The 26,105-nt window shown below is 38.8% G+C and overlaps 3 protein-coding genes across 29 annotated transcripts in view; 1 reads left to right on the forward strand and 2 right to left on the reverse strand.

The window, feature by feature from the left end:
* The window catches only part of LOC136711731 (protein TANC1), a 118,363-nt gene extending 115,624 nt beyond the window's left edge, over positions 1-2,739 (forward strand). For all 4 annotated transcript variants that reach the window (XM_066688176.1, XM_066688178.1, XM_066688177.1 and 1 more), the window contains one exon: positions 114-2,739. In XM_066688176.1, the coding sequence (XP_066544273.1) occupies positions 114-1,620 (1,507 nt within the window). In that variant the 3' untranslated portion in view covers positions 1,621-2,739. The remainder of the gene's footprint in view (positions 1-113) is intronic.
* Positions 2,740-3,043: 304 nt separating this feature from the next.
* On the reverse strand, positions 3,044-21,563 carry wdsub1 (WD repeat, sterile alpha motif and U-box domain containing 1). Of its 4 annotated transcripts, none has more exons than XM_066688180.1 (12): positions 21,516-21,563; positions 20,449-20,869; positions 19,819-20,006; positions 16,580-16,666; positions 15,306-15,399; positions 14,151-14,184; positions 13,457-13,497; positions 13,238-13,344; positions 11,515-11,541; positions 10,498-10,677; positions 4,790-4,930; positions 3,044-4,333 (listed from the first exon to the last, which is right to left on the reverse strand). In XM_066688180.1, the coding sequence occupies exons 2-12, from the start codon at positions 20,844-20,846 to the stop codon at positions 4,176-4,178; spliced, it is 1,455 nt and encodes a 484-aa protein (XP_066544277.1). In that variant the 5' UTR covers positions 20,847-20,869; positions 21,516-21,563; the 3' UTR covers positions 3,044-4,175. The 4 variants fall into 4 exon arrangements, with proteins under 4 accessions (XP_066544277.1, XP_066544278.1, XP_066544279.1 ...); XM_066688181.1 differs by lacking the exon at positions 21,516-21,563 and adding an exon at positions 21,354-21,480; XM_066688182.1 differs by lacking the exons at positions 3,044-4,333; positions 4,790-4,930 and adding an exon at positions 9,763-10,045.
* Positions 21,564-23,679: 2,116 nt separating this feature from the next.
* The window catches only part of baz2ba (bromodomain adjacent to zinc finger domain, 2Ba), a 72,621-nt gene continuing 70,195 nt past the window's right edge, over positions 23,680-26,105 (reverse strand). For all 21 annotated transcript variants that reach the window (XM_066688294.1, XM_066688286.1, XM_066688289.1 and 18 more), the window contains 2 exons: positions 25,741-25,884; positions 23,680-25,046 (listed from right to left, as the gene is read on the reverse strand). In XM_066688294.1, the coding sequence (XP_066544391.1) occupies positions 24,893-25,046; positions 25,741-25,884 (298 nt within the window). In that variant the 3' untranslated portion in view covers positions 23,680-24,892. The remainder of the gene's footprint in view (positions 25,047-25,740; positions 25,885-26,105) is intronic.

Below are 26,105 nucleotides of genomic sequence, written 5' to 3' on the forward strand. Positions count from 1 at the left end.
GTTCATGGTCCATCCTTTAGAAAGACACCTAGGTACAGCTGAAATGTCATTAGTTTAATGAGAAGGGCACTGATAGATCACAGTGACCCAGACGGTTTGTCTTCCCTCTGCAGGCAATTTGCCGCCGCCCTCGCAGATCTGCACGAGGCAGCGAAGCTCTGCCCCAACAACCGCGAGATCCGGCGCCTGCTGGTGCGCGTGGAGGACGAGTGCAAGCAGCTGCAGCGCGCGCAGCAGAAACAGCAGGCCGGGCCGAGCCAGCCGCCCCCCGGCAACGACTCCGAGCACGAGGAGGAAGAGGAAGAGGAAGAGGAGGGGCCTGCCGATCAGAGCCTGGAGATCCAGACCACCGCTGGGCTGAAGGACATTGAAGAGGAAGAGCTTCCTCAGCACGACGAAGCAGCGTCCGCCTCGCAGCTCCGGCCACAGAACGTGCAAAGTTTATACTCGCTGAGCCGAACGCTTCATGAAGGGGCAGGAGGCTCCCAACAGAACCCCAGGCCCGCCTCTCCTCCTAACAGACAGACCCACAAGTACCTACGAGAACCACTGGCCCAGCAAGGGTCACTCATGCAGCCGACCAAACAGGCCCAGATAGTCAAAACCAACCAGCACATGAACTCCCTGCAGTCCGGGGGACGCTCTGGAAACACCCAGTATGCAAACAAGCCCACGTCTCAGTACCCTCCTCCCAGCCCCCTGCCCAGCAGACATCTTTCAAGTGCGCTGAAGCCGGGACCGGGCATCGATATCAGCTCGTCCTGCGCTGACGATTCACCCACCACTTATGGGGAAAGGTTGAGTTCAGCCCAAAATGCCCTCCATTGCACTGCAGAGAGTACTTCCTCTTACCACTCCTCCCAGGCCTTCTCCGGCAACACGAAGACAGCCGAGCGCTTGTCCGCACATTCGGTGCCATCTCTAGACGTGTTGGCGTCTGCCTCCCAGGGAGCAGCAGGGAATGGCCTGGAGACGAGGAAGGAGTCTGCAGCCAACGCCATCTCGGCGCCAGGCTCCCAGGCCAACAGCATGAAGATCTCCAGTTCGACCAGCAGCTTGGCGTCCAGCAGCAGCCTCTCGGACAACGGGAAGCTGCAGGGGCCCGACGTGCGCATCAAGACCACCGTGGACAAGGGCAAGCAGTGTCAGAGCGGGACAGTGGAGTACAAAGCCCGACCCACACCATTCATGGGGATCATGGACAAAACGGTGAGGTTTCAACAACTGCAGCAGGGCCATCCGCCGGGCCATCCGCCGAGCCGCAGCTGGCACAGCCACTCAGCAGAAGGATTAGTCACAAACACTATGTCCACTGGGGGGATGCAAGCTGTTAACTGTGAACTGCCTTATGCCAAAACAGGGAGCACTTACCATGACCAGATTAAAGCTCCATCTCAGGGTGCCATGGGAAGCCTTCACAATGGAATGCACTCGAAGGAATTTGGGGAGAAGTTCTGCCAAGTCACCACCTGTTTCAAGGACCCCAAGCCAGCTGTGGCCGTCCCGCATTCATTCGCGGACAATAAATCAAAACCGCAGTCGCACATAGCAAGAGATAATCCCGCCATTCACGTTGCTTCTATGAAACCAAAGCGATCGTTTATAGAGTCGAATGTGTAAATTATTTAACCAGATTTCATAAACCCTTGGTTAGAATTTGTAAAAACAAAGAACAACTAATGGAAAACAGAATTGTCCATGTTTTTTTTTTTTCATATTAAATTTAAATATTTTACAAGTAAGCTAAATATTTTTATTTGTATTTTTCTTGTAAATAACAACCGCAGACAGTATTTAGATTGGTATACTTGTTTTTTTCTTTCTTACTAACCTGTGTATAGGTCCATTATGCTTCTGTTACAGAACTGCACGCTTACTACATTTCAGCACAGCTGGACATTGCACTGAGAAATTACTACGGCATGTAATACACAGACAAGACAGTGATGGCACTTTATTCATAAATATATATGCCTTTCAGGTGCTTATAAAATTTCAAATGTATTCTCATGCATTAGTACTATTATAATAAATTGGGTACAACTTTAAAGAGATCTGAACTGTGTTCTTAAAATACATGGTGCTGATGGACTGAGAACCGGAGTGGTGTTCAGTGGAAACGAAGGCGTAGATGGTTCAGAAAGGGCATTCCTGTGTTTCGAGAAGGAGATTGAGAATCCTCGTTTGTAATATACATTTCCTTCTTTTAAGTGAAGGTCTATGTCCGTGTAATTGACTTAAGTTCGTGTGTATGTGGAGTTTTATTCCTGCAGTTTGGTTGGGATTAAGTTTAAGGATCCAAGTTTTATTACTCATGTATGTTTGTACATTGTATAAATTGTCCCATAGCGTTAAATTGAACCCTTTCTGTACTTGCTTCTTGTTGCCGTCTAGATTAATTTATTTACAGCTACTCTTGCTTGATCATTTGTAAAAGCAATATATTTTATATAGTTATTTTTGCACAGCTAATACGACATTTTCAGATTAAACAAAAATAAGAGCTTTCTTGGTCTAAATTTGGTTTTAAGTAAGTGCATGCTGCAGTCTGTTTCTAATAAAGATGAAAAAACAAACCATTGGGGATCTGTTGGCTATATTTTAATATGTATCTTATTTGCTATTATTGAACCGTTTTCAGTATTGTGAGCTGTATTACCTGTTTTCACATACTGTAATAGAACATTACTGCCATAACAACGATGGGAAAATAAACTTCCCACTGAAAAACTGTAATGATCCCGTGTGTCAGATTTCATTTGTTGAGGCTATCTGTCTGAGCCAGCGCCGCTGTGTTCAGTACGAAGGGCCACTAACGCCACGGCCGGGGCAGCTGCTGTTCTGGGCCCTGCAGCTGCCAGACACCGTCTGCTCCCAGGGACGCCGCGCACAGATCTGCCCAAACCACTGCTACCACAGTGTTGACTCTCAAAAGGTACGGTTGTTTTTTTTCTCCTCCTATGAATTGCTCAAGTTATGTATGTTTCAACCAATGTTTTAGTTTTTTAAATAGATTGACAAATGATAAAAAGGACACACAAAGTTGTAGGTTTTTCAAAGTGCATTTAATTTTTTCTTTTATGATATAAAAATACATCCATATATGATTAGCAGCAATGTGTTTTTTTGTTTTGCTTTTTTTGTTATAAAGAAATCTTTTTAATTACATTTGAGTCCTCAGTGCATCAACCAATCGCCTCCTTTTTTCCATCATTACTAAACTAATTGTAATGGTATCAGGTATAGAAACTTCATAATTGATTGACTGATTCACATAGAGCTACAGTTCCTGGAGTCAATGACTAAAACTACCCTTACTTGTAATTTTCTTGCAGAGTTTATTTATTCACGGATTTAATTTTCTAATCTATGTAATATTTCACAGCCAAACAGGAATCTAGAGGCTCAGTTTCTGGGAGGTCCCCAGTCGTTAGTGCCATGTGATCTATTAAACTAACATGATAATCCAACTGATTCATGACGTGTCAGAGATAAAGCAAACAAGTTTATCTTAAGAAATTAAAATGTATCTTTTCATATTTTCTTTCCTTTGACCTGTTAATAATTAAGCATTGATTTTGCATCATTGTATAGAAGCATCTAAAGCGCATTTGAAGCCCTCGTGCAACATTATTCCTGTGCCCATCACATTCACGTCAGGTAGCAGCTAAAGTATCCTTTACATTGACCATAGTCTCTCACCGGTGCACACAGTATTGTCCTCTTTCACATGATCCTGTCAATATTTAATACACAATAACATACACTATTCTATACCCACCCTGATTAAAAAAACTAATTTACTTGTACCTGAAATCAAATGTGACCAATACTCCTCTCGGACTCCAGATGTTGGCCTAATTGCAGAGGCGAGTGTCGGTCCTGAGGAGAACACAGTGACACAAAGGCCTCACTGCGCAGCTCCAGGGACATGTTGCTCGTGGTCCTGCGATCACAATGCGAAGGGAGATGATTATCCCACCAAGTGAGTTTCACAAAGGGCTGCAACAAAGCTCCAGTGTGTTTTCAGTTTTACTGTAGTTTTACCATCATAGGATACCACGGTTTGTTCAAGGCTTTTACCGCAGTTGGCTTGTTTTGAATGATTGTGTTAAATTGTTAAGCACTTGACCTCAATACCGGAGTGTGATTGCAGCCACAGCACGGAGGGGCCTTTAGGACAACTGTTCGTTCTTCCAGCGACTGATGGCCATCTTCAGGGTCCTGTTCGGCGTCAGCAGAGTGGAGGTCAGAGATAGGTTAGTCATGGGGCTGGAGCGTTTCTTAGTGTTGATCCAACTCTCGATTGCTTCTCTCTCATACGAGTACCCATCTGGTTACAAAGCAACAGAACATGAAAGTGCCAGCGGATATGTATCAGATTACTTTTTTCCTCAAAATGTAGGGACTAAAAATTCAATTGTAGTGTGGATGCATACTTATACAATGGCTATTTATGAATATTTCAGCAGAGGTTCTGATACAGTAGCCTAATAAAGCTTTGCATCAGTCAGCACCGCAGGTTTCCAATGACCAGTATTATTCTCTTTCTAGAAGCCCTAGGCTAGACTGATGCCATGGAGAATAAAGAGCAATATCCTGCTAAATGGCTATGCTGTAGTAAACCTGCGTTCACATTTTCTCATTTCAGTCTGACAGGCTGCGATCAAGTGATCTTTTATCTGCAAGTGTTTTTTTAAACCAGCTGTGTCTCATAACAGCCACAACAAGAGGAACCTGAAGAGACCATGTTGAAAGCTACAGAGGCCAGCCAAAATAAACCCCATACCTGAAGCAATAACAGGATCTTTCATAACCTCCCTGGTTATTGGACACAAGAATTCATCAGGAATGCCCATGCACAGCGATTGCATCTGCATCTTCAGCTCCTCAGTCTTGCGAATGACTTTATTGCGCAGTCCAACCGATTCTACAGGAAAATGATATAAAAGAGAGAAAATATGTAAAGACAAAATCATTATTGGGAAAGTCTGTGAATAGTAATGAATAAACACCCGAGAATATTGCCAGGACACACTATTACAATGCTCTTATAGGTGGGATTTGCTAGGACATTTACACTCGACAATATATTTGGTTTATTCTCGATAGTGTTTTAATTCACAAGTTACATTTCCAGGGATTTTGAGCACATTACAATTGTAAAAAATGTTTAAACCAGTGATGCAGCAGGAACAAAGATGCCTACTCCCTCCACTACCTCTCTCAGAGAAAGAGCAAGGGAAAGCCAGGAGGAAAGACAAAAATAACTGCACTCGATGAAAGCTGTCACTGTTGTTTTTATTGAAGCATTTTAAACTTGAGTCACTAAAGAAAACAAAGTGAACGCCAAAGGCAAATGTATTTAAAAACCAAAGATGGTGGCAACAGGTAGTGCTGGTATACACACCCCCGTTGTGTAAAAATCAAGGTAGGGTCGGTTTGTGTGAAGGGCTTTATTATAAGGAGACATTTAGGATAAGTTTTTACAAGAAAGCGCCGTGCATAAAAGCTAGCTGCAGGTTTTCTTTTTCTGTGAGCACTAAAAGCTTTTCTTAATCTACGTTAAGTACAAAATAGAGAAATTCTACCTCAATTCCTGACTACACAAATACAGTGAGGGAAAAAAGTATTTGATCCCCTGCTGATTTTGTACGTTTGCCCACTGACAAAGAAATGATCAGTCTATAATTTTAATGCTAGGTGTATTTTAACAGTGAGAGACAGAATAACAGCAAAAAAATCCAGAAAAACGCATTTCAAAAAAGTTATAAATTGATTTGCATGTTAATGAGGGAAATAAGTAATTGACCCCTTCGACTTAGTACTTGGTGGCAAAACCCTTGTTGGCAATCACAGAGGTCAGACGTTTCTTGTAGTTGGCCACCAGGTTTGCACACATCTCAGGAGGGATTTTGTCCCACTGCTCTTTGCAGATCCTCTCCAAGTCATTAAGGTTTCGAGGCTGACGTTTGGCAACTCGAACCTTCAGCTCCCTCCACAGATTTTCTATGGGATTAAGGTCTGGAGACTGGCTAGGCCACTCCAGGACCTTAATGTACTTCTTCTTGAGCCACTCCTTTGTTGCCTTGGCTGTGTTTTGGGTCATTGTCATGCTGGAATACCCATCCACAACCCATTTTCAATGCCCTGGCTGAGGGAAGGAGGTTCTCACCCATGATTTGATGGTACATGGCCCCGTCCATCGTCCCTTTGATGCGGTGCAGTTGTCCTGTCCCCTTAGCAGAAAAACACCCCCAAAGCATAATGTTTCCACCTCCATGTTTGACGGTGGGGATGGTGTTCTTGGGGTCATTCCTCCTCCTCCAAACACGGCGAGTTGAGTTGATGCCAAAGAGCTCGATTTTGGTCTCATCTGACCACAACACTTTCACCCAGTTCTCCTCTGAATCATTCAGATGTTCATTGGCAAACTTCAGACGGGCCTGTACATGTGCTTTCTTGAGCAGGGGGACCTTGCGGGCGCTGCAGGATTTCAGTCCTTCACGGCGTAGTGTGTTACCAATTGTTTTCTTGGTGACTATGGTCCCAGCTGCCTTGAGATCATTAACAAGATCCTCCCGTGTAGTTCTGGGCTGATTCCTCACCGTTCTCATGATCATTGAAACTCCACGAGGTGAGATCTTGCATGGAGCCCCAGACCGAGGGAGACTGAGAGTCATTTTGTGCTTCTTCCATTTGCGAATAATCGCACCAACTGTTGTCACCTTCTCACCAAGCTGCTTGGCGATGGTCTTGTAGCCCATTCCAGCCTTGTGTAGGTCTACAATCTTGTCCCTGACATCCTTGGACAGCTCTTTGGTCTTGGCCATGGTGGAGAGTTTGGAATCTGATTGATTGATTGCTTCTGTGGACAGGTGTCTTTTATACAGGTAATGAGCAGAGATTAGGTGCTCTCCCTTTAAGAGAGTGCTCCTAATCTCAGCTCGTTACCTGTATAAAAGACACCTGGGAGCCAGAAATCTTGCTGATTGATAGGGGATCAAATACTTATTTCCCTCATTAACATGCAAATCAATGTATAACTTTTTTGAAATGTGTTTTTCTGTTTTTTTTTTTTATTGTTATTCTGTCTCTCACTGTTAAAATACACCTACCATTAAAATTATAGACGGATCATTTCTTTGTCAGTGGGCAAACGTACAAAATCAGCAGGGGATCAAATACTTTTTTCCCCTCACTGTACCTAGACCTTTGAATTCATGAGCTTAACTGATATTAATCAAACATCCCATAAGTTTATGATGTATTATTTAGTATCTTGTCACGTGGCACATCTCAGCATGTGTACGTGGAGGTGAGGGGCCAGATCATTATAGAGAACTACTCTTTCACTGAACAGCCCTTTACACAATTCACAGGGCTACAGGACCATTCTAGGCAGGAGATGAGTTCTGTAATGATGCCACTCAAATGGGGAGAACGGACATCAGCTCGTTGTTAATGCAGAGAAGAGCCTAATGTTTCAAAAAAATATGATCGCAAATATGTTGTAGCCTTGCTGGATGGAAATGATTTAGACAAAATTAAATACATTCAAGATGCTCTATCAGTAATAGGTCTCATAAAACAGAGAACAACAACCACTTTCACACAAGAAAGAGAGTGAACAACACAAGTGGGGTTTTCACATCATTATGGGCATGTGTTGCCCCAGGAAACTGTCCCATGCTGGGCTATGATACTTAGAGCACAAGACTCAAGAACAAATGATACATTTTCCCAAAATGAACAAGCAGTGCTATCTGAATTTCCTAGTACCAGTGGTTTTGCAGTTAGGTTCATAAATATTTGGACAGTGAGACAATTGTCATAATTGTGGCTCTGTACACCACCACAATGGATTTGAAACAATCGATATGTGATTTAAGTGTAGACTTTAATCTTTAGTTTGAGGGTAGTTACATCCAAATTGGGTGGATAGTGTAGGAATTACTCCCATTTTTATAGGTGGCCCTCCCAATTTTAGGGTCTCAAAAGTATCTGGACAAACTAACAATCATGAATTAAATTCTGAGTTTCAATACTTGGTTGCAAATCCTTTGCAGTCAATGACTGCCTGAAGTCTGGAACCCATAGACATCACCAGATGCTGGGTTTCGTCCCTGGTGATGCTCTGCCAGGCCTGCACTGCAGCTGTCTTTAGTTCCTGCTTGTTCTTGGTGTTTTGCCTTCAGTTTTGCCTTCAGCAAGTGAAATGCTGCTCAATTGGATTCAGGTCAGGTGATTGCCATTGTAGAATATTACACTTCTTCACCTTAAAAAAGTCTTTGGTTGCTTTGGCAGTATGCTTTGGGTCATTGTCCATCTGCACTGTGAAGTGCTGTCCAATGAGTTTTGAAGCATTTGGCTGAATCTGAGCAGATAATATATAAACACTTCAGAATTCATCCTGCTGCTTTTGTCAACAGTCACATCATCAATACATGCCCATGCCATAACATGCTTCACAGATGAGGTGGTATGCTTCGGATCATGAGCAGATCCTTCCCTTCTCCATACTCTTCTCTTCCCATCATTCTGGTAAATTTGATCTTTGTCTCATCTGTCCATAGGATGCTGTTCCAGAACTGTACAGGATTCTTTAGATGTTTTTTGGCAAACTCTAATCTGGTCTTCCTGTTTCCTGTTTCCATCTTGTGGTAAACCCTCTGTATCTATTCTGGTGAAGTCTTCTCTTTGCTGCTAAACAGTGCATCCTAAAATGCTTTTTTTGGAAGCAAGCATCAGGGTTCTCTAGTCACAGCTTGTAGGATGCTTAGCTGAAAATGTAGCCAACCAATTTCAGACTTCTATGTTTTTTTTCACATCTAATGAGAGCACACTGATATTAATTGATTGATTGATATATATTTATTAGTAAGCCGCATGGGGATTTGTTGTTTTTGAAGCTGGTTTACATACTGTAAGTACCATAAATATTTGATCATGGATCACTCCCAGCACTCATTCATTTTGTATGAGAATGTATAAACAGTGACTTGGACATATAAGATAGAGATTTAGTTGTGTAATATTAAACTCACAGACTCTACTCACATATTAACAGGGAATTAAGAGATAAATATAAATTTGAGGGAAAAGATACTAAATATACACCAAAAATCCAAAGTGCTAAATGTATGTTCTATAAATATTCTAGCCAGGATTCATTGTTGGCTTTTATATTAAGATTGCCAGAAAAAAAAACAAGGATATCCCTTTTTCCTAGAGAAGCCAGTTGGAAATTAACAACCTCACTCACTAGCATGGACAAAGTTAAAAGCATGTGGCAGGAAATGAAAGATTAGATTCTGATAAATCCAAATCCACAAATCCCATTTTCAGACAGATTATATATTCTGTGTGGCATCTCTCAGATTCATTTGCTGGAAATATTTAGAGTAATTTCTCTTGCTAAGCATTCCTACCTGCTAAAGAAAATATTTGCTTTATGTGGAAGTGGAAATTATGTAAAATCCCAGTGGTATCGCAGCAGATTACTACTTAGTTGGCATTGCTTAGAGATAAACAGTAATGGTAACTTTCTATATAATTATAAAAAACAGTGTAATATAATGCAGAGCACTGGGTAAATCAGTTTTCCCTAGCTCAGTTTGTAAGACTCTTCTTGGTGATCAAAATATTTTGGCCATAAATTGTTTTTGCTTGTAAATCTATCAAATGTAGCCTATATATAGCCACCTAACTACTTCCATTAACTATAGACAGGCATATTTGGGATAACATGGTGAAATTTAATTTTCAATTAAAAAATAAAATAAAGCAGTGCAGAAATAAAACAATGTAGCACACCATAGAATATATTAACAAAACCAATAGCCTGCATATTCACACACTATAAATCACTCCCTAGTGCATGTTTCTGTCACCTTTATTATAGCATGGAAATGTCATGTGCTCAGACTTGCTAAAGTCTGCTGAATCAGTTTTTTTGTCCCTGATCGTTTGATGTAAACAACTTTGAATGATGTGAAGTGGTAGATTTCATGGGCACAGTTTCCTTCCCAGGCACCTGTAAGAACTAGTCAGAATCAGGTCAGGCGGCAGTGATGGGTAATGCAGCACTTTGATAGTTTAGTCTGTGACATCCTTTAACTGTGCCTGTTGAGCAGTCTTTAGCTTATTGTTGACATAAACCTCCTGGTTTGGAAATAATAGCCCTATTTATACGACAATTAATTGGAAAATTTGTGGTTTGTATCCAATCCATTAGAACAGCGCTGCATGCAGAGGCGTACTCCATAACTGTATTTAATTCATGCTAGTTTCTACAATGTGTTTGTATATTATTTTATTTGGAGAATGATCATTACATTTATTAATCTGATTTCAACTTTCCTTGTACTAAAAAGTAAAGACAAATAAATCATTTAAATATTGTGGCATAAGCTTAAAATTAACATCTAAGTTGAGGGAAACTAGCCTAGAAAGGGTTAGCACAGCTTCTTATAGGTATTCCCGGCTTGTCCTTACCAATTTTCAGCGCACTGGCGAGAGTCTCTTTATTCAGGTTCATCAGCTCGGCGCCATCAATGTTGTTTGCCTTGAAGATGCTGGTCAGCTGCTCCAGACCCTCTTCACAGAGCCAGGCTAAGACATCTTCCTCTGACCACTCAGTGACCGACAGCCTGACCTGTCCTGACAGCTTCCTGTCTAGAGAACACAAACAGGAAGAGGGTACAACCCTTTCGCCAATATAACCAAACAAACAACCAAACATCTTGAACAACCTTTTGTGTGCAGCATGTGAAAACATTTCACCCACAATCCTGTCAGGAACAATGCCTGTGCGTGTGGCTGTGTTTTTTGTCCTTCTTCACATACACCATAAATAGGAACGTGTAACACTGCCTCATAATTCGTTTACCGAAATAACTGCATGTTCTATTTTATCAACAATGCTTTAATCATGCGTCCGTGCCCTCTGCATATTTATCAGAGATCCTCTTGGGACTCGTTTTGCTTGCTTTATGCTAGCCCCTTGAAAGCACACTTGAGATCAAAGATGACCTTCAGATGACATTGCTAAAGCATGTATCATTTCATATAAACTGTTGTTTTCTACCGCACTAATGGCATTGTTCTCCAAATCCATCCTTTACATTTCCTGTCAGCACGCAGTCCTACGCTTTCATTGGGGGCTGGAGATGTGTGTGATTAACCGAGGAATTATTTCCACTAAACAGACCATTTCATATGTACATAGATTGCACATGCTTTTGCATACCTTTGAAATATCCATTGCGTTTACTAAAATAGATTTTGGGTTTGCTATGTATGAGATGATATGCTTTCATAGTTTTTTCCACCTACATGCTCCATCACCATCAACTCCTACTTTAACATTTCATCAGCATTTCCCTTCTAGTGTCACAATATACGAGTAGCTCCCAACATTTAAATCAATTAACTGGTTCCTGATATATTGCAGCATTAATTAAAAAGATAGTTGCCGTGGCAAAATTCAAGGCTAAATGAATGTTGTCTTACCTTCATATGAGTTGTTCGTTGTATAACCTAAGAAAAAAGAAAAATACACAAAGTAGAATTTGTTAGGCAATAGCAGAATACCCTTCTAAATATCAACTTCTTTACATGTACATTTATGGTCAAATTAATACAAATATTCAGTTATAATTTGCAAAAATGTCATAGCTGTCATTTCCAAAGTGTGATCTGTTGCTATTGAATGCTCTACCACGGGCCAATATCAATTTACTTAATATCACCATTGAAACCCATATAAATATTAATTTGCAAATGGGTGCACACTGTCACTGTACATTTAATAAAGGTCAAATTTACATACTTGAATCCTCTCAAATATGTCAATAAATGCCATATCCATTATACATGGTCTGTGCTAGTCTTAACCTTACGCATTGAATTACAGGTCAATTTGTGATATTGATTGTATTTGCTAATTAACCATACTGACATTTGTTAACATTTTCCAAGTATCAGTATGATAAAACACACCGAAGAACATTTCAGGAAAAACTGAATTTACAGGATGTAAATACTAATCAAAATTCTTAATTTTTTCAACCTCTTAAGAACAAAACAATTTTTAGAAAGAAATAGCAGAGGAAAAAGTATGAGCTAGTAAAATAAAAATGTGACTTAGGGTATTAAGAAATGTTAATTAAAATTCCTGCTCATGTCACAAATGAGGGATTGTTCAGGAGAAAGTAAAGGATTTAAGTTCAACACTTTTCCCTCATAAACCATTTCACTTGTGTTCTGCACCCTTGGTTCCCATCAGATATCAATCAGGGATGGCATGCGACTATGCCTGAACGCTGCTGGCAGCCTGGCATTACCGCCTCCTGAAACAGACCCACTGATTCAAAGCGCTCGATTTAAGGCTTTTCAGGAATTTATATTAAAGAGAAGATAGAAAGGTTAGTGAACGATCCAGACGTTACTCATTGATGTAGGAGGTTAAGCCTAAGGCATGCTCACCTTTACCCAAATACATGCAGATAATAAGACTTTACAAAGGGTAGCACTGTCTTTACAATTGATCCAGAGATTAATCCTGAGTCTTACAATGTTGACACTAGTGTTAAAAGACAGTATATCTGGGTATGGTTGCTGTAACCAGCAGGCACTTTTTAGGATGCAAATCCTCTCTTAGCATTGCTTCTTTTTTTCTTTTAAGCTGGGGGATTTTACTTTTGGGAGTTTTTACATTTTGTTGGTTTTATTTCTATTTCAGCTCCTTCCTCACATGTATTTCCTTTCTCACCTCATGGCCCTCCACCATCTGTCAGTGCGGCATTACAGCTTGTAGCCGGTGCACATTTCTACAATATAGCTCGCCTGTAATCCAGCTGCTACGCGGAGGGCACTGCAGTTAAATCAGCTTTTAATTGCTTCTATGTGCATATAACAAAGTAATGCAAATTCACTTCTCACAGTACAATGCATAATCCATAGGGGTTTCCTTTAGAAGTGTATTGTTAAATGAATGTTGACTTGTGGCTTTCAAAGATGTTTGTTTTCATAATTGTTTGGGTTGTTTGTGCAGAACATGTCAAACACCTAAACTACATTTTAAAATATGCTTGATTCTATCTGACCTCCACAGAGATATACCCTGAGGGCAACTACAGCTACAGTCCAAACTATCACATGTTTTGTGTTCACTGAGAAACCACATGTTAGACAAAGGTGTCATCTGGTCTGGCTAAAATTGTACGAGACTAACCTAAAACACTGTTTCCATCTTCCACCCTCCAGATATTCACAGTGTTGTCCATTGACCCTGTGGCAATTAAGGGCATGTTTGGTGCAAAGGCACATGTTGTCACATATCTAAAAGAAAAGGGGGAAATAAAAACATGCAAGTTTAATACCATACAAAATGGACGACACATTCTGTGAGTCACAAATTCAGTTTAAAGTAAAATAAACATTTTTATTTTACCTTTCGTGCTGGTTCAAATTGTATAGCAAGATCCCTTGGTTCTTAAAAACAGAGAATCATACAATTATAAAGTAGAATTCAATATATTTTACCACATTGGTTTTGGCTTTTCACCATGTAGAACCAATATACTAATTATTCATTATATAATTATAGTAGTACTGAGCATGGTCAAGACTATTATAATAGTTGTATGACACCACCAAGTCCACATTAGGCCATCTTGGCGACCAAGCAAGAAGGAAACTGATCAGAGAGGCCATGTGGCAAATGGTTTCGTCAACACTAAAATGGAACTATTTGACTTAAATACAAAGTGTTATGTTTGGCTCAAACTCAACACAGCACATCACCCAAACAACACCATCCCTACTGTGAAGCCTGGTAGCGGCAGCATCATGTTATGGTGTTGTTTTTCATCGACTGGGACTGGAGTACAGTGAAAATGAATAGAGTCCTTCAGGACTGCGGTCATGAACTCTCCCCTAAGGGAGAGCTTGAACAGAGCTTGAACAGTTTTGTAAAGTAGAATGGTCACATATTGACAAATGTAAGTGTCCAAAGTTGGTAGAGACCTATCCCAACAGACACACAACTGTAAATGCTGCCAAAGGTGCTTCCCCCAAGTATTAATTCAGGGGGGGTGGAGAAAAATACTGAAGAGAAAATGCAGCAATTAAATATTGTTACTTACTGCATCATAGACTGTCACCGTTTTATCAACTGATCTGCAATAAGAAATCAAAAATAATGAGATATACTTAGCTTAAGAAACCGGAAATTAAAGCATGGCTTATACTGTAAAATGATCTCATTGCACCTTGGTAACTTGATAAGGTACAAAACAGGTATGGACAAACATCAACCTTCTATAGCCTAGTGTCAGCAAATATACCCATGCATTGTCACAGGTTATATTTCACAGAGCAATATGTATACTCACTGTAAAGCTAGGGGGCAGATTAAACACACATAGATACACAAACATGTGAATAAAAAACTGCAATCAATTTGCACGGTGTTAAGGAAGGTATCCAACTACAGAGATCCCCCTAGTGGTGATCAAGGAAAGCAATTTAGTCTATTTTTAAAAACGTACTGTGCTCGGTGTATTAACATTGTCAAAATATATCTCTATTAATTATACTTGCTAAATTGATTATGCCATCTTAATTTAATTAATTTAACTCTGGAAGCTGGAGCTGTATGGATACATTAACTGAGTGAGCTTTTTCCAACTGCTTGCTCTCTCCAAATCTGTACCATCAGTACTCCAAACATTACAATGGAAATTATTTATGGTACAAACAGTTAATAGGCAAGGACATCAGTGGTATTTTATTTAAATTATGCTTCCTATTATGTATACTAACAATCCATGGAGACAATATTAACAATGGTTAACTGTGTTGCCTGGTTGAGGACACGACTGTAGCATAAAATCTAATACAACTATTGCCTGTTCATTGGTTTCTCTCAAGTAATATTTAATATTCAGGGTATCTCCTTAAGTGAGCAACTCAAAACCATCCTGACCATTCGCATAAATCAGGCAACTTCGTAGACAGGCTTGTCACATTTATTTGAAAGAAGCTACCCCCACAGGATTTTGCATTTCACAAGCAGAATTACTGATATTTGAGGTGCCTGTAATTATTTTAACAATGACCAATATGTATATACATTTATGTAGTTACATCTTACACACCCACACAGATATGCACATATACACAAAATCAGAGGCCTTTATAAGAAACTCTTCAGAAATGTGGGAAATCAAGAAACTATTAAGGTCTATTACGATGTTATTTCACAGTCTCTCAGAGCCCCTGTTCCTAGAAATCCTCACCCCGACACAAGCAGCTGCCCATCAGAGGAAAACATGCAGGAGAGGACCGGGGCACTCTGACCCTTCAACGTGTGCACCAGCTGCATATTACAACCTGCAGGACAATAAAAACAGACTGATGAATAATTAGATGTCTCTCTCTGAATGTCAGACACATTCAGCATTTCATTTTTAATGGCCTGCTTAGCCTCATTACCATCAACTGTATTTGTTAAGAACGTGTGCTGCAATTTTGTATAACCTATAACTCCCCTGCCAATGAAGGTCACAACTGATCATTTCACATATGCAGACGGTCTTTCAAGCCCTACATGAAAAGCAATTACTACCATTTTTCTCAGTCCACAGCTACTACAATAATTAAGTAAATTAACAAATAAATAAAACTAATTATGAATACGTATTTTTTGTATTTAGCATAATTTAAAAAAATCAAACATTTAAAAAAATCTTGCAGGCAATGTAAATGCAGGAAATTAAACATAACAATATTCCAGAATAACTCCAGTCTCAGCGGGCTGCAGTGAGAGACAATTCTTAATGTTATATTGCTTTAAGTGCATACCACCTACTATGACTGCATAAAGGAGACTTCCCACATGGAGACAGTATTAAAACCAAGAAAAACAATAATCCCACAGGGATGTGACACTGGATACAGGCTTCAAAGAGCTAGTGCACTGTAGTTACCACAGAAACTCAGGAGGTTAGAAATATATTTACAGGTACTGAATATGCAGCAAAAAAATAAATATTCAAATAATATTTTATGCAATTATTCATAATAAAAAGCTCTTGATTTAATTCCATTGTTGTTTTTTTATGAAAGTTCAATAATTTGGTTACCACCATGATTTCTGTGCACCAAAAATGCTGTGGGTATTGTTTTTACATTTTGGTTGAATATATCATTGCCTTTTAACACTCACAATAAAATACAATCACTCAGCCCCAATACATCAGAGGTTAGCTTATTTTATTTCACTTTGCCTTCAAATATGATAAGGGTTAGACTTTATGGCTAAATGTCTTCATTGATTAATTCAGCAGGCAGAGGCAGGCACCCACGGTTGAAGCTACATGATCCATTGATGGCTTTTTTTTAAACCAGCCTATCTTTCATAATATAATTGCAAGTACACAACTGAGAACAGTATGAACTGCATATTATTACTCAGATTTACTCAAAGCCATATTTGATTTGCCTCAATACGAATATGTTCATAGTTGAGCACGTTTTAAGCTTCTGGGGCTGTTGAAAATGCACAATGTACCTGATGCACCATGCCGTGTAACCATCCATACTTTCAGCAGGTTGTCTTGACCGCAGGAGGCCAATCGAAATGAAACTGAAAAGGTAGCTAAAGAAAAGGAAAAAAAAGTATTTTGAATTTTAACAATGGCATTTGTAAATTCTTGTTTACTCAGATTATACAAAATTATATTTGAATAAATTAATAAGCAGATTATAAATAAAAATAACAATAATTATCCTATAAATATGAAGCACCAACAATGTAAAAATGAACATTAATAAAATTATGTCCGAGAGTCAGGAAATTAAAGTGCATCACGGATTCCAATCAATCAGTGATGACTCCGATAACCTGAGAGTTAAACTTAACTTAAACACAGTCTTCGTTCATTTATCAGTAATTAAAAAAAAAAAAGCACTAGGCAGCAGGGCTGAGAAGTAAATTAACAGTGTACTGGAAACTGAAAAAGTGGTATTGCACACTAAGAATAAAGCATTCTTTAAAGTATCACTCCAATCCATATAGTATAATTCAGGATCCATGTAAAAATAGATGCAAATCTGGTTTTCTTACAAGCAAATTTTTAAAGATAGTTTCTAAGAATAAGAAGTCTTAGTGAGAAAAATCAATTCAGAATTAATCACATTCTCTTTCGTGTCTTTGGGGAATCATGTATTTGAGATATATTTTTCCCCACTAGCAGGACTGATTGCATGAGATATCCGAGTACCTTGATCTCCTGATATGTTAGACATGTTTGACATGCAAAGACATAACTCCTCAGCATAAAACCCTTCTCAGTATATACCAACGCTTATCTACGGCAACTGCATCTTAATTTAATTATTCGTGACTATCAATTGAAATATTGTTGAATAAAAGGCTTATTGGTCAGAAGGAGTTTATTGTGTGACTAATTCAATTAAGCTAATTCAATAACAACAGCAGCAATAGTAGCTAAAATGGCTATTAACGTGCTATTCTGTTCAGTTATTACTATAATTAAATTAATGTTGCAAGGATTAGGCCTATATCAAACCAACTAATCCTTCCAAACAATCACAGAAAAATACTACAGTGAGGGAAAAAAGTATTTGATCCCCTGCTGATTTTGTATGTTTGCCCACTGACAAAGAAATGATCAGTCTATCATTTTAATGGTAGGTGTATTTGAACAGTGAGAGACAGAATAACAACAAACAAATCCAGAAAAACGCATTTCAAAAAAGTTATACATTGATTTGCATGTTAATGAGGGAAATAAGTATTTGATCCCCTATCAATCAGCAAGATGTCTGGCTCCCAGGTGTCTTTTATACAGGTAACGAGCTGAGATTAGGAGCACTCTCTTAAAGGGAGTGCTCCTAATCTCAGCTCGTTACCTGTATAAAAGACACCTGTCCACAGAAGCAATCAATCAATCAGATTCCAAACTCTCCACCATGACCAAGACCAAAGAGCTGTCCAAGGATGTCAGGGACAAGATTGTAGACCTACACAAGGCTGGAATGGGCTACAAGACCATCGCCAAGCAGCTTGGTGAGAAGGTGACAACAGTTGGTGCGATTATTCGCAAATGGAAGAAACACAAAATAACTGTCAGTCTCCCTCGCTCTGGGGCTCCATGCAAGATCTCACCTCGTGGAGTTTCAATGATCATGAGAACGGTGAGGAATCAGCCCAGAACTACACGGGAGGATCTTGTTAATGATCTCAAGGCAGCTGGGACCATAGTCACCAAGAAAACAATTGGTAACACACTACGCCGTGAAGGACTGAAATCCTGCAGCGCCCGCAAGGTCCCCCTGCTCAAGAAAGCACATGTACAGGCCCGTCTGAAGTTTGCCAATGAACATCTGAATGATTCAGAGGAGAACTGGGTGAAAGTGTTGTGGTCAGATGAGACCAAAATTGAGCTCTTTGGCATCAACTCAACTCGCCGTGTTTGGAGGAGGAGGAATGACCCCAAGAACACCATCCCCACCGTCAAACATGCAGGTGGAAACATTATGCTTTGGGGGTGTTTTTCTGCTAAGGGGACAGGACAACTGCACCGCATCAAAGGGAGACGATGGATGGGGCCATGTACCATCAAATCTTGGGTGAGAACCTCCTTCCCTCAGTCAGGGCATTGAAAATGGGTCGTGGATGGGTATTCCAGCATGACAATGACCCAAAACACACAGCCAAGGCAACAAAGGAGTGGCTCAAGAAGAAGCACATTAAGGTCCTGGAGTGGCCTAGTTAGTCTCCAGACCTTAATCCCATAGAAAATCTGTGGAGGGAGCTGAAGGTTCGAGTTTCCAAACGTCAGCCTCGAAACCTTAATGACTTGGAGAGGATCTGCAAAGAAGAGTGGGACAAAATCCCTCCTGAGACGTGTGCAAACCTGGTGGCCAACTACAAGAAACGTCTGACCTCTGTGATTGCCAACAAGGGTTTTGCCACCAAGTACTAAGTCGAAGGGGTCAAATACTTATTTCCCTCATTAACATGCACATCAATTTATAACTTTTTTGAAATGCATTATTCTGGATTTTTTTGATGTTATTCTGTCTCTCACTGTTAAAATACACCTACCATTAAAATTATAGGCTGATCACTTCTTTGTCAGTGGGCAAACGTACAAAATCAGCAGGGGATCAAATACTTTTTTCCCCTCACTGTATGTAATTAAAATCACATCATTTCCATTATGAGGGGCAGACAGACATGTTTGGTGAACAAATATATCATAAATGTAACACAATGCACATGTCTGGTCAATTACCTGAAATTACATGAAGCATGAAATTCTTTCCACTAACCCTAGTTTTAAACCTAAAATTAAAATAAAGTGACTGATAATGCTTACACTTCAGGTTAACCCTTATTGTAAACAATCACAAACCTATCCTTAGTTTGAAATTTTATCATAACTCCAAACCTAACCCTAACCTTAAGTCCAATCTTCAAGCTAAATCAAATCTTGTCCTAACTCAATCCAAACCTTGACTTAAACCTGACAAAGTGCTGTTTTTGCAGTTTGAAGATGAATAATATGCATAACATAATAATTTAAATATATGTGATCTGACATTTGTTATGAAGGACACTACCCCTGGACAAAACTATAACAGATTTAAAAAAAAAAATTATATATATATATATATATATATATATATATATATATATATATATATATATATATAGCTAGTGAATGCTTCACATGGTAACAGTAACTGAAGAATAACAACTTGAATACATATTAATCTTACAGCTCTCATGGTGAGGAGAAAAATGGCAGCAGGTTACTCCAAGGTCATGTGCATTTTTCTCCGAATGAAGGGGATTCATTTCAAGATCCCAGACTCTGATATCTCCATAGGTGGATCCAGTTGCAAACATCTGACCACATGGAGTGAAGGAACACGCCACCACTGAAGTGTCTTTTACAACGCCGGTCCTGGGAGAGGATTGATGTCAATTAAACAAGACAACACAATGAATAGCAGAACTACACTACATCATGGTCCATGGACCAAATATCTGTACTTTTTTGTTTGTTTGTTGGTTAATGGCCTTTGACTTCTAAATATATACATTTACAGCTTATTTTTTAACAAGGGTTTGGAGAATCAGTTCTAACCAACAGGATAGCAAATAAGTTACTCAGAGTGCAACTGTTAAAGACACAGATGATGCTCTTGATTTCCACTGGTGCTGGCGTATTTTGCATTTCTGTTGTTCTCTGGGTCTTGAGGAGCTTTTTAAGGGGAGGGGGGTGTAATGAAAAATAATTCATTAATATCAAATGTGTTTCACATGGCATAATTCAATATTTGGGATGTGTTCATATGCATCTCAGGGTTTACTGATCAGACTGAAGGATCTGCTCGTCACTTTACCTGAGCAGGGCTTTGGTCTGCACATCCCACATGGCCACGCTGCCATCTGATGCCCCGCACAGGAGCAGGCGGGAGTCGGGGGAGAAGGCGCAGGTTCGGACGGGGCTGCGGCCGGGCTGCTCCAGCACCGACACCACGGCCCCCGTGTCCATGCTCCAGAGCACAGCGGTCCCGTCTGTGGAGCAGGAGGCCAACAGCTGGCCGGAGGAGCTGAAGCAGCAGCAGTGCACCGCATAGCCGTGCCCGTCTAAGGGCGAGAAGGGCAGCTCGGAGAAGTCCGGCACCGAGTACAGGCGGACGGTCTTGTCCAGGGAGCAGGTGGCTAAACACCAGGGCGAGAAGGCGCACCAGTTCACGTCGTCCCGGTGGTGCTCCAGCCGGCAGACCAGGGACACCATCTTGTCAGCGGGGGAGCAGTGTCCTGAAAGACACAGGCTGGATTATTGTCACCGTGTTGTTGTTGTTTTTCAACACAAGATGGCGCCGCATGTTAACAAAAAAACCTATGATGTCTGAACTTAGTATACAAATTATGAAACCATGTACAGTATTAACAATTATCCTCCCTAAACACAACGCCGTTATTGTATTGCCCAGGCGCATCTATTAATGGAAACCCTTTATCATTTTATATATCTTAATCAATGTGCGTGTATAAATGTGTGTGTGTGTATATATATATATATATATATATATATATATACACACACACACACACACACACACACACACATACATATATATAAATTAAACAATGTACAATTATTGCCTACTAAATTGCTTACTAAAACAGATAATTATTGTAATTTTACGAAGAAACAGATCGGCGGATGACTGAGTCGTTATGGTCTTAACCACTACACTGGGATACAGGATGTTGCAATATATACTTTTCTTTCACACACCAGTCCGTCTCTAGTCAATTACACGAATCGCATATCGAGGAAAAAGGCAGGGTGTTAACAGGGACACGCCGTGTTATTTTTAAACGCTTACGCGCCGTTTAAAACCAAATGACGATTGAATAACCTCTATAAATAAATAAACAACACACACACACACAATACCTTGTTCCTATGCGCACTTCCTGTTTACACGAGTTTGCACGAGTCATGTGACGTATAGCGTCATACCCAGGAAGTGCAGTACAGCGTTGTACGTGGTTACGGTTGCCAACTAAATCAGGGACAGTGAGACAGGACGTGCATTTAAAATTACCCATTATCTGAAATACTTTAGCTTTAAACACTTGCTAAATTGATATAAACACTGCCTAAACCAAGAGCCTGTATTATGCTACTGCTTATCACAAGCACATACACACGTACAAATATGAAATTAAGTCCCTGAGTGGCAAGATAAGGCAGTAGGGGGCAAGGACAGGGGAAAAATACAACCCAAGGGCTGACAAGATCAAGATCCGCAAAAAAGTACTTATAAAAAAAAAAACAATCTCTCCAAAACTCCTCATGGCAAAGGCTGAATTAGTGTTCAGGACTTTGGACTGGGAGCAAAAAGAAATAGATTCATAGATCTTACTTGAACAACCTATGATTTGCAGATGACATTGTCATCATTGCAAAAACACTTGAAAACCTGCAGCTTCAAATTTAAGAGCACTTGGATGCAAGAAAACTGGACTCAAAATTAACGAATAAATCCAAAGTAATGTTCAACAAGTTTGTAAAAACTAAGAAAAGTGAAGATCAAAAAGATAACTGAAGTATTCAAAGCTTGTTTACCTTACACAACAAATCAACACAGAAATCTTATGGGAGAAATTCAGGAGAGTAAAAATGGGATGGAGTAAATAAATAATAACATTCAATAATATATTATGCAAAAAGTAGGCTACTGTCACATGCAAAGTATTTTCAGTTAAATCAGCATTTTTACAGTTATTGGAATTTTCTACCATTTCCTAGGATTCTGTAGAAATCAGCTCAGTTTGTATTGATATTAAAGTGCAATAAAACAAAGTTAATGGGAATGCCTTTATTTTTAAATATAATTACATAACAGTCATATACAGTACCTCTGTCCATTTCCTATAAAGTAATGCCAACACACACACACATTGACTGACAAACACGAGACACTGACAAACATACACAGCCCAGTAGTGTAGTGATCAAATAAGTGGTATACTATATGGTTCAAAAATGAGACTGCAACACATTTTGTCCCATACAAGACCTTTGTCCCATGTGACATTACACTGTAGTGGGGTGTACCATGGTAAAAATACAGTTTAGTGTGGTGTAACATGGTAAAAGTGTGGTAAAGTGTAGTGTGGTGTACTGTGGTAAAAACATAAAATGAATTTTCAAACATCTGTTTTCATTCTGAAATTAAAAGTTAAACTTGCATTTGGAATGCATTTTTAAGTGAGAACTACAAAACATTTAATAATGTTGGCAGAGGTTGATGTTATTTATTTGTATAAAAATGTTTAATAAAAATGGTGCTGCTCAAAGATTAGGTTTTAAAAGGTAAAATAGACTGTGATGCCTTTCAGTAGTATAACCATTGCAGCTTTATGATTTAAGCTTAAAATTGATATATTGCAGTTGTTGGTTTTTTACTACTTTACATTCTATTATCAGAGCTGGTGGCTTTTGAAATATTCAAAATGATCCTCCTAAAATTGCATAAGAAATAAGATCCGTTCTAAAAGTTCATACATTGTGCTTAAATAAAAAATAAAAAGAGTGCTTTGCCCAAAAAACATGCCTGTACAGATCTGTGCTGGATTTTAATATTCAAGTGTCACATCTTTTTGTTGTTATGAAATGATCTCACAAATGTTAACCATGATTAATACATTGAATCATATCTATAGAAACACACCTTTATATAGTGATAACAGTCAGACCATGAAGGTTTCTACTATTTCGACAGCTGCCAATTTATCATGGAATTTTGCACTAAGGACTGGATTATATCCTTCTGGGTAATGGGGTTGATTCTTAATTTACAGAGTGATTCCTCAATCTTGCATCATTTTCAGAACACCTTAAAAACTAGCGGCACTGTGGGGAAGGGTCCAATAATGTAATCAAGTAATTAAAATTGAAAACATATGGCAACACCTTAATATTAAAATGGTTCAAAGGCACCTCTAATCTGTCAACTAGCTGTAGACTTTTTGGGCAGAGGAAATCATGTTTTTTTCTGTATGAAGCATAATTTAATGAAATTCTTATTAAAATCAATTCACAAAAATAATACTGGGTTGAAAAAACATCCTTTTATTAGATCCGTGCCACACACACTAGTGAAAAATAATGCTCCTACAAAAAGAATGCTACCTTTTTTTTCCCACAATATTTTTTAAATAAAATAACTTCAAGTACTCTGACTTAGGTACAAAAAAATCTGCTCTAGCTGCCTCCAGTAGGCCACAACACACAGCAGTTCAAACACAGTGGTTACAAATGTCCTTGTGTCTTCAGTTCTGTGGCAAGGCAGATGGAGGGAAATGCTTTTATGAAAAATACTGTGTGCGTTGCAATATATTTCATATGGATAAAAATGATTATGTTAGAATTCGAGGCCCAGGAGGGTTAAAATTATATAAAAAAATAGAAAAATGGGAAAAAATAATATCCCCTACACCCTGTTGGAAAGGCAGGCACTACCAAGATTAAGGAGACCACAGTGTTTGCAGAGGATATGTACTGTACAAGCAATATATGTATAATAACTTTAAGACTAAAATAAAATGCTACAATCATTCTAAGGCATAAACAATATTTGATGTCTGAAAACAATATGTACACATCATACATATTCCAAACAAGACTTAATATTAACATTAATGAACAGTATATACAAATGTGTCACTGTTGCCTCACTGTTCTTTTGCAACTAAGTGATGCAAAAACATATTTATATATAAATGCAGCTTTACAGTATTACCGTAATGAATTCTCTGGTGCCCTTAAGACACAGAACAGTGTAAACAGTTATTTCTTGGCTTTGTTTTATATTTGAAAAACATTCCTTAAGATTTTAAAGCAGTTTTTGCTGTTTCTTCCTTTTCATAGAAAATGAAGACTGGACCTTTTTACTCATAAATAATTAACAAAATTAAATACATTCACTATAATATTAACTGTAAAGTAAACAAAAATATTTACAAGTGGTGGAAAGCTTCCTTTCCCTATTACAGCTCTGATGGTTGTAAATTCAGTGCGAATTCATATAATAATTGGTATTGCACTATGACACCCCAGTATCTGGAACTCTTTGGGTGTGTTTTCCCTGTTCTAACCAAATCTATGTGTACAACATGTAATAATGTAATTCAGGAGCCCTGGTTTCTGAAGAGATGTAAGCATCATTCCTTAGAAGTCTTCTTGAGTGCGTTCATAGTGTCCTGCTTAGAGAATTGAAATGAAGAATGCTGGTCCCAGATAGTGAAGGTAAAGTCCAATTGGGCTTAGTTTGCTTTGAAAAGTTCAGTCCATCGTCTTTCAAAACATCTTCTCATGTTGTGACCAGCTCGCCCTATCTCTGAATCATCTTCATTAAATGTTTCACAGTTATCAAAAACTAATTTGACATCAACAATAAATGCTTCAAGATTCTGGTACCTGAAGTGGAAAGAGAGAACATTTTAGGTGTTAGTCATTTGAAATATTCTTTGAATAGTTTGACTTACTCATGTTCAGATGACTCCTGAACAATTTTCTGCAAAGGTCATTTTGTTTCCTAATATTTAAAACCCTAAAATACAGTGACAATAGTGTGGATTGCAGCTACTATAGCTAACAGAATGAAAGACTGCTGCATAACAATGTTAAGGGTATGGTCTTTCCATTACCTTTATTCCCCCATTTACTATTTCCTCCTTACACTTTGGACCTAGAGTCCATGCATCGTTATCACCCTTATCCCATCCATATGTCACTATATACATACAATTTATGAAAATAATGATAGACCAACCATTATGAATTTCTAATTTATTACTATATATGTGCCAATAACCCATATACCAATAATTCTAGATGTCGTTCAAATACGGCATCATTCTTTCATCAAGTAAAACTTGATGAAAACACAGCAAAGTTCCCCACTAGTTTCCCATGAAATGAAATGCAGCTACGTTTTCTCGGCTTAAATAGTTCTCATACTATATGTTAGAATGAAGCTCATCAACAATTTAAAATTAGCTAAACATTAGAATTATTGAAAGGGACAGATTTTGATAAACAGACATCTTAATATGTAGGAAATACATATTATGTAGGCTAGTACAAATGTACAAGCATGTTATACACTCACTGATTGCTACCAAGCTTCTCCCGAATTGTGGAGAAGTCCATAGGTTTCTTGATCACTTTTTTATACCCGGGCACCAGCTTCAGATTCACAGGGAGTAAAAATGGCCATGCATCCTCATGGGTTTCCAACTCAGAAAGGATCACGCTAAAATACAGAAGAACAAATGCATTAAATTAAAAACAGAAACCCAAATGTATTGATTTACAGATTTTGCAGTCATTTCACTACTTATTTTATAAATATATCAAATGACTACCTGTCACATCATAATCACAACCAAAAACACAGAATAATTTTTTGACGTGCTGTTAAGAAGCAATCCTGGAACCAGTGCATGATCAAATGTGAAATATCATACCATAATT

This window comes from Amia ocellicauda, chromosome 16 (genome assembly GCF_036373705.1).
Source record: "Amia ocellicauda isolate fAmiCal2 chromosome 16, fAmiCal2.hap1, whole genome shotgun sequence".
In the NCBI taxonomy this organism is placed as follows: Eukaryota; Metazoa; Chordata; class Actinopteri; order Amiiformes; family Amiidae; genus Amia; species Amia ocellicauda.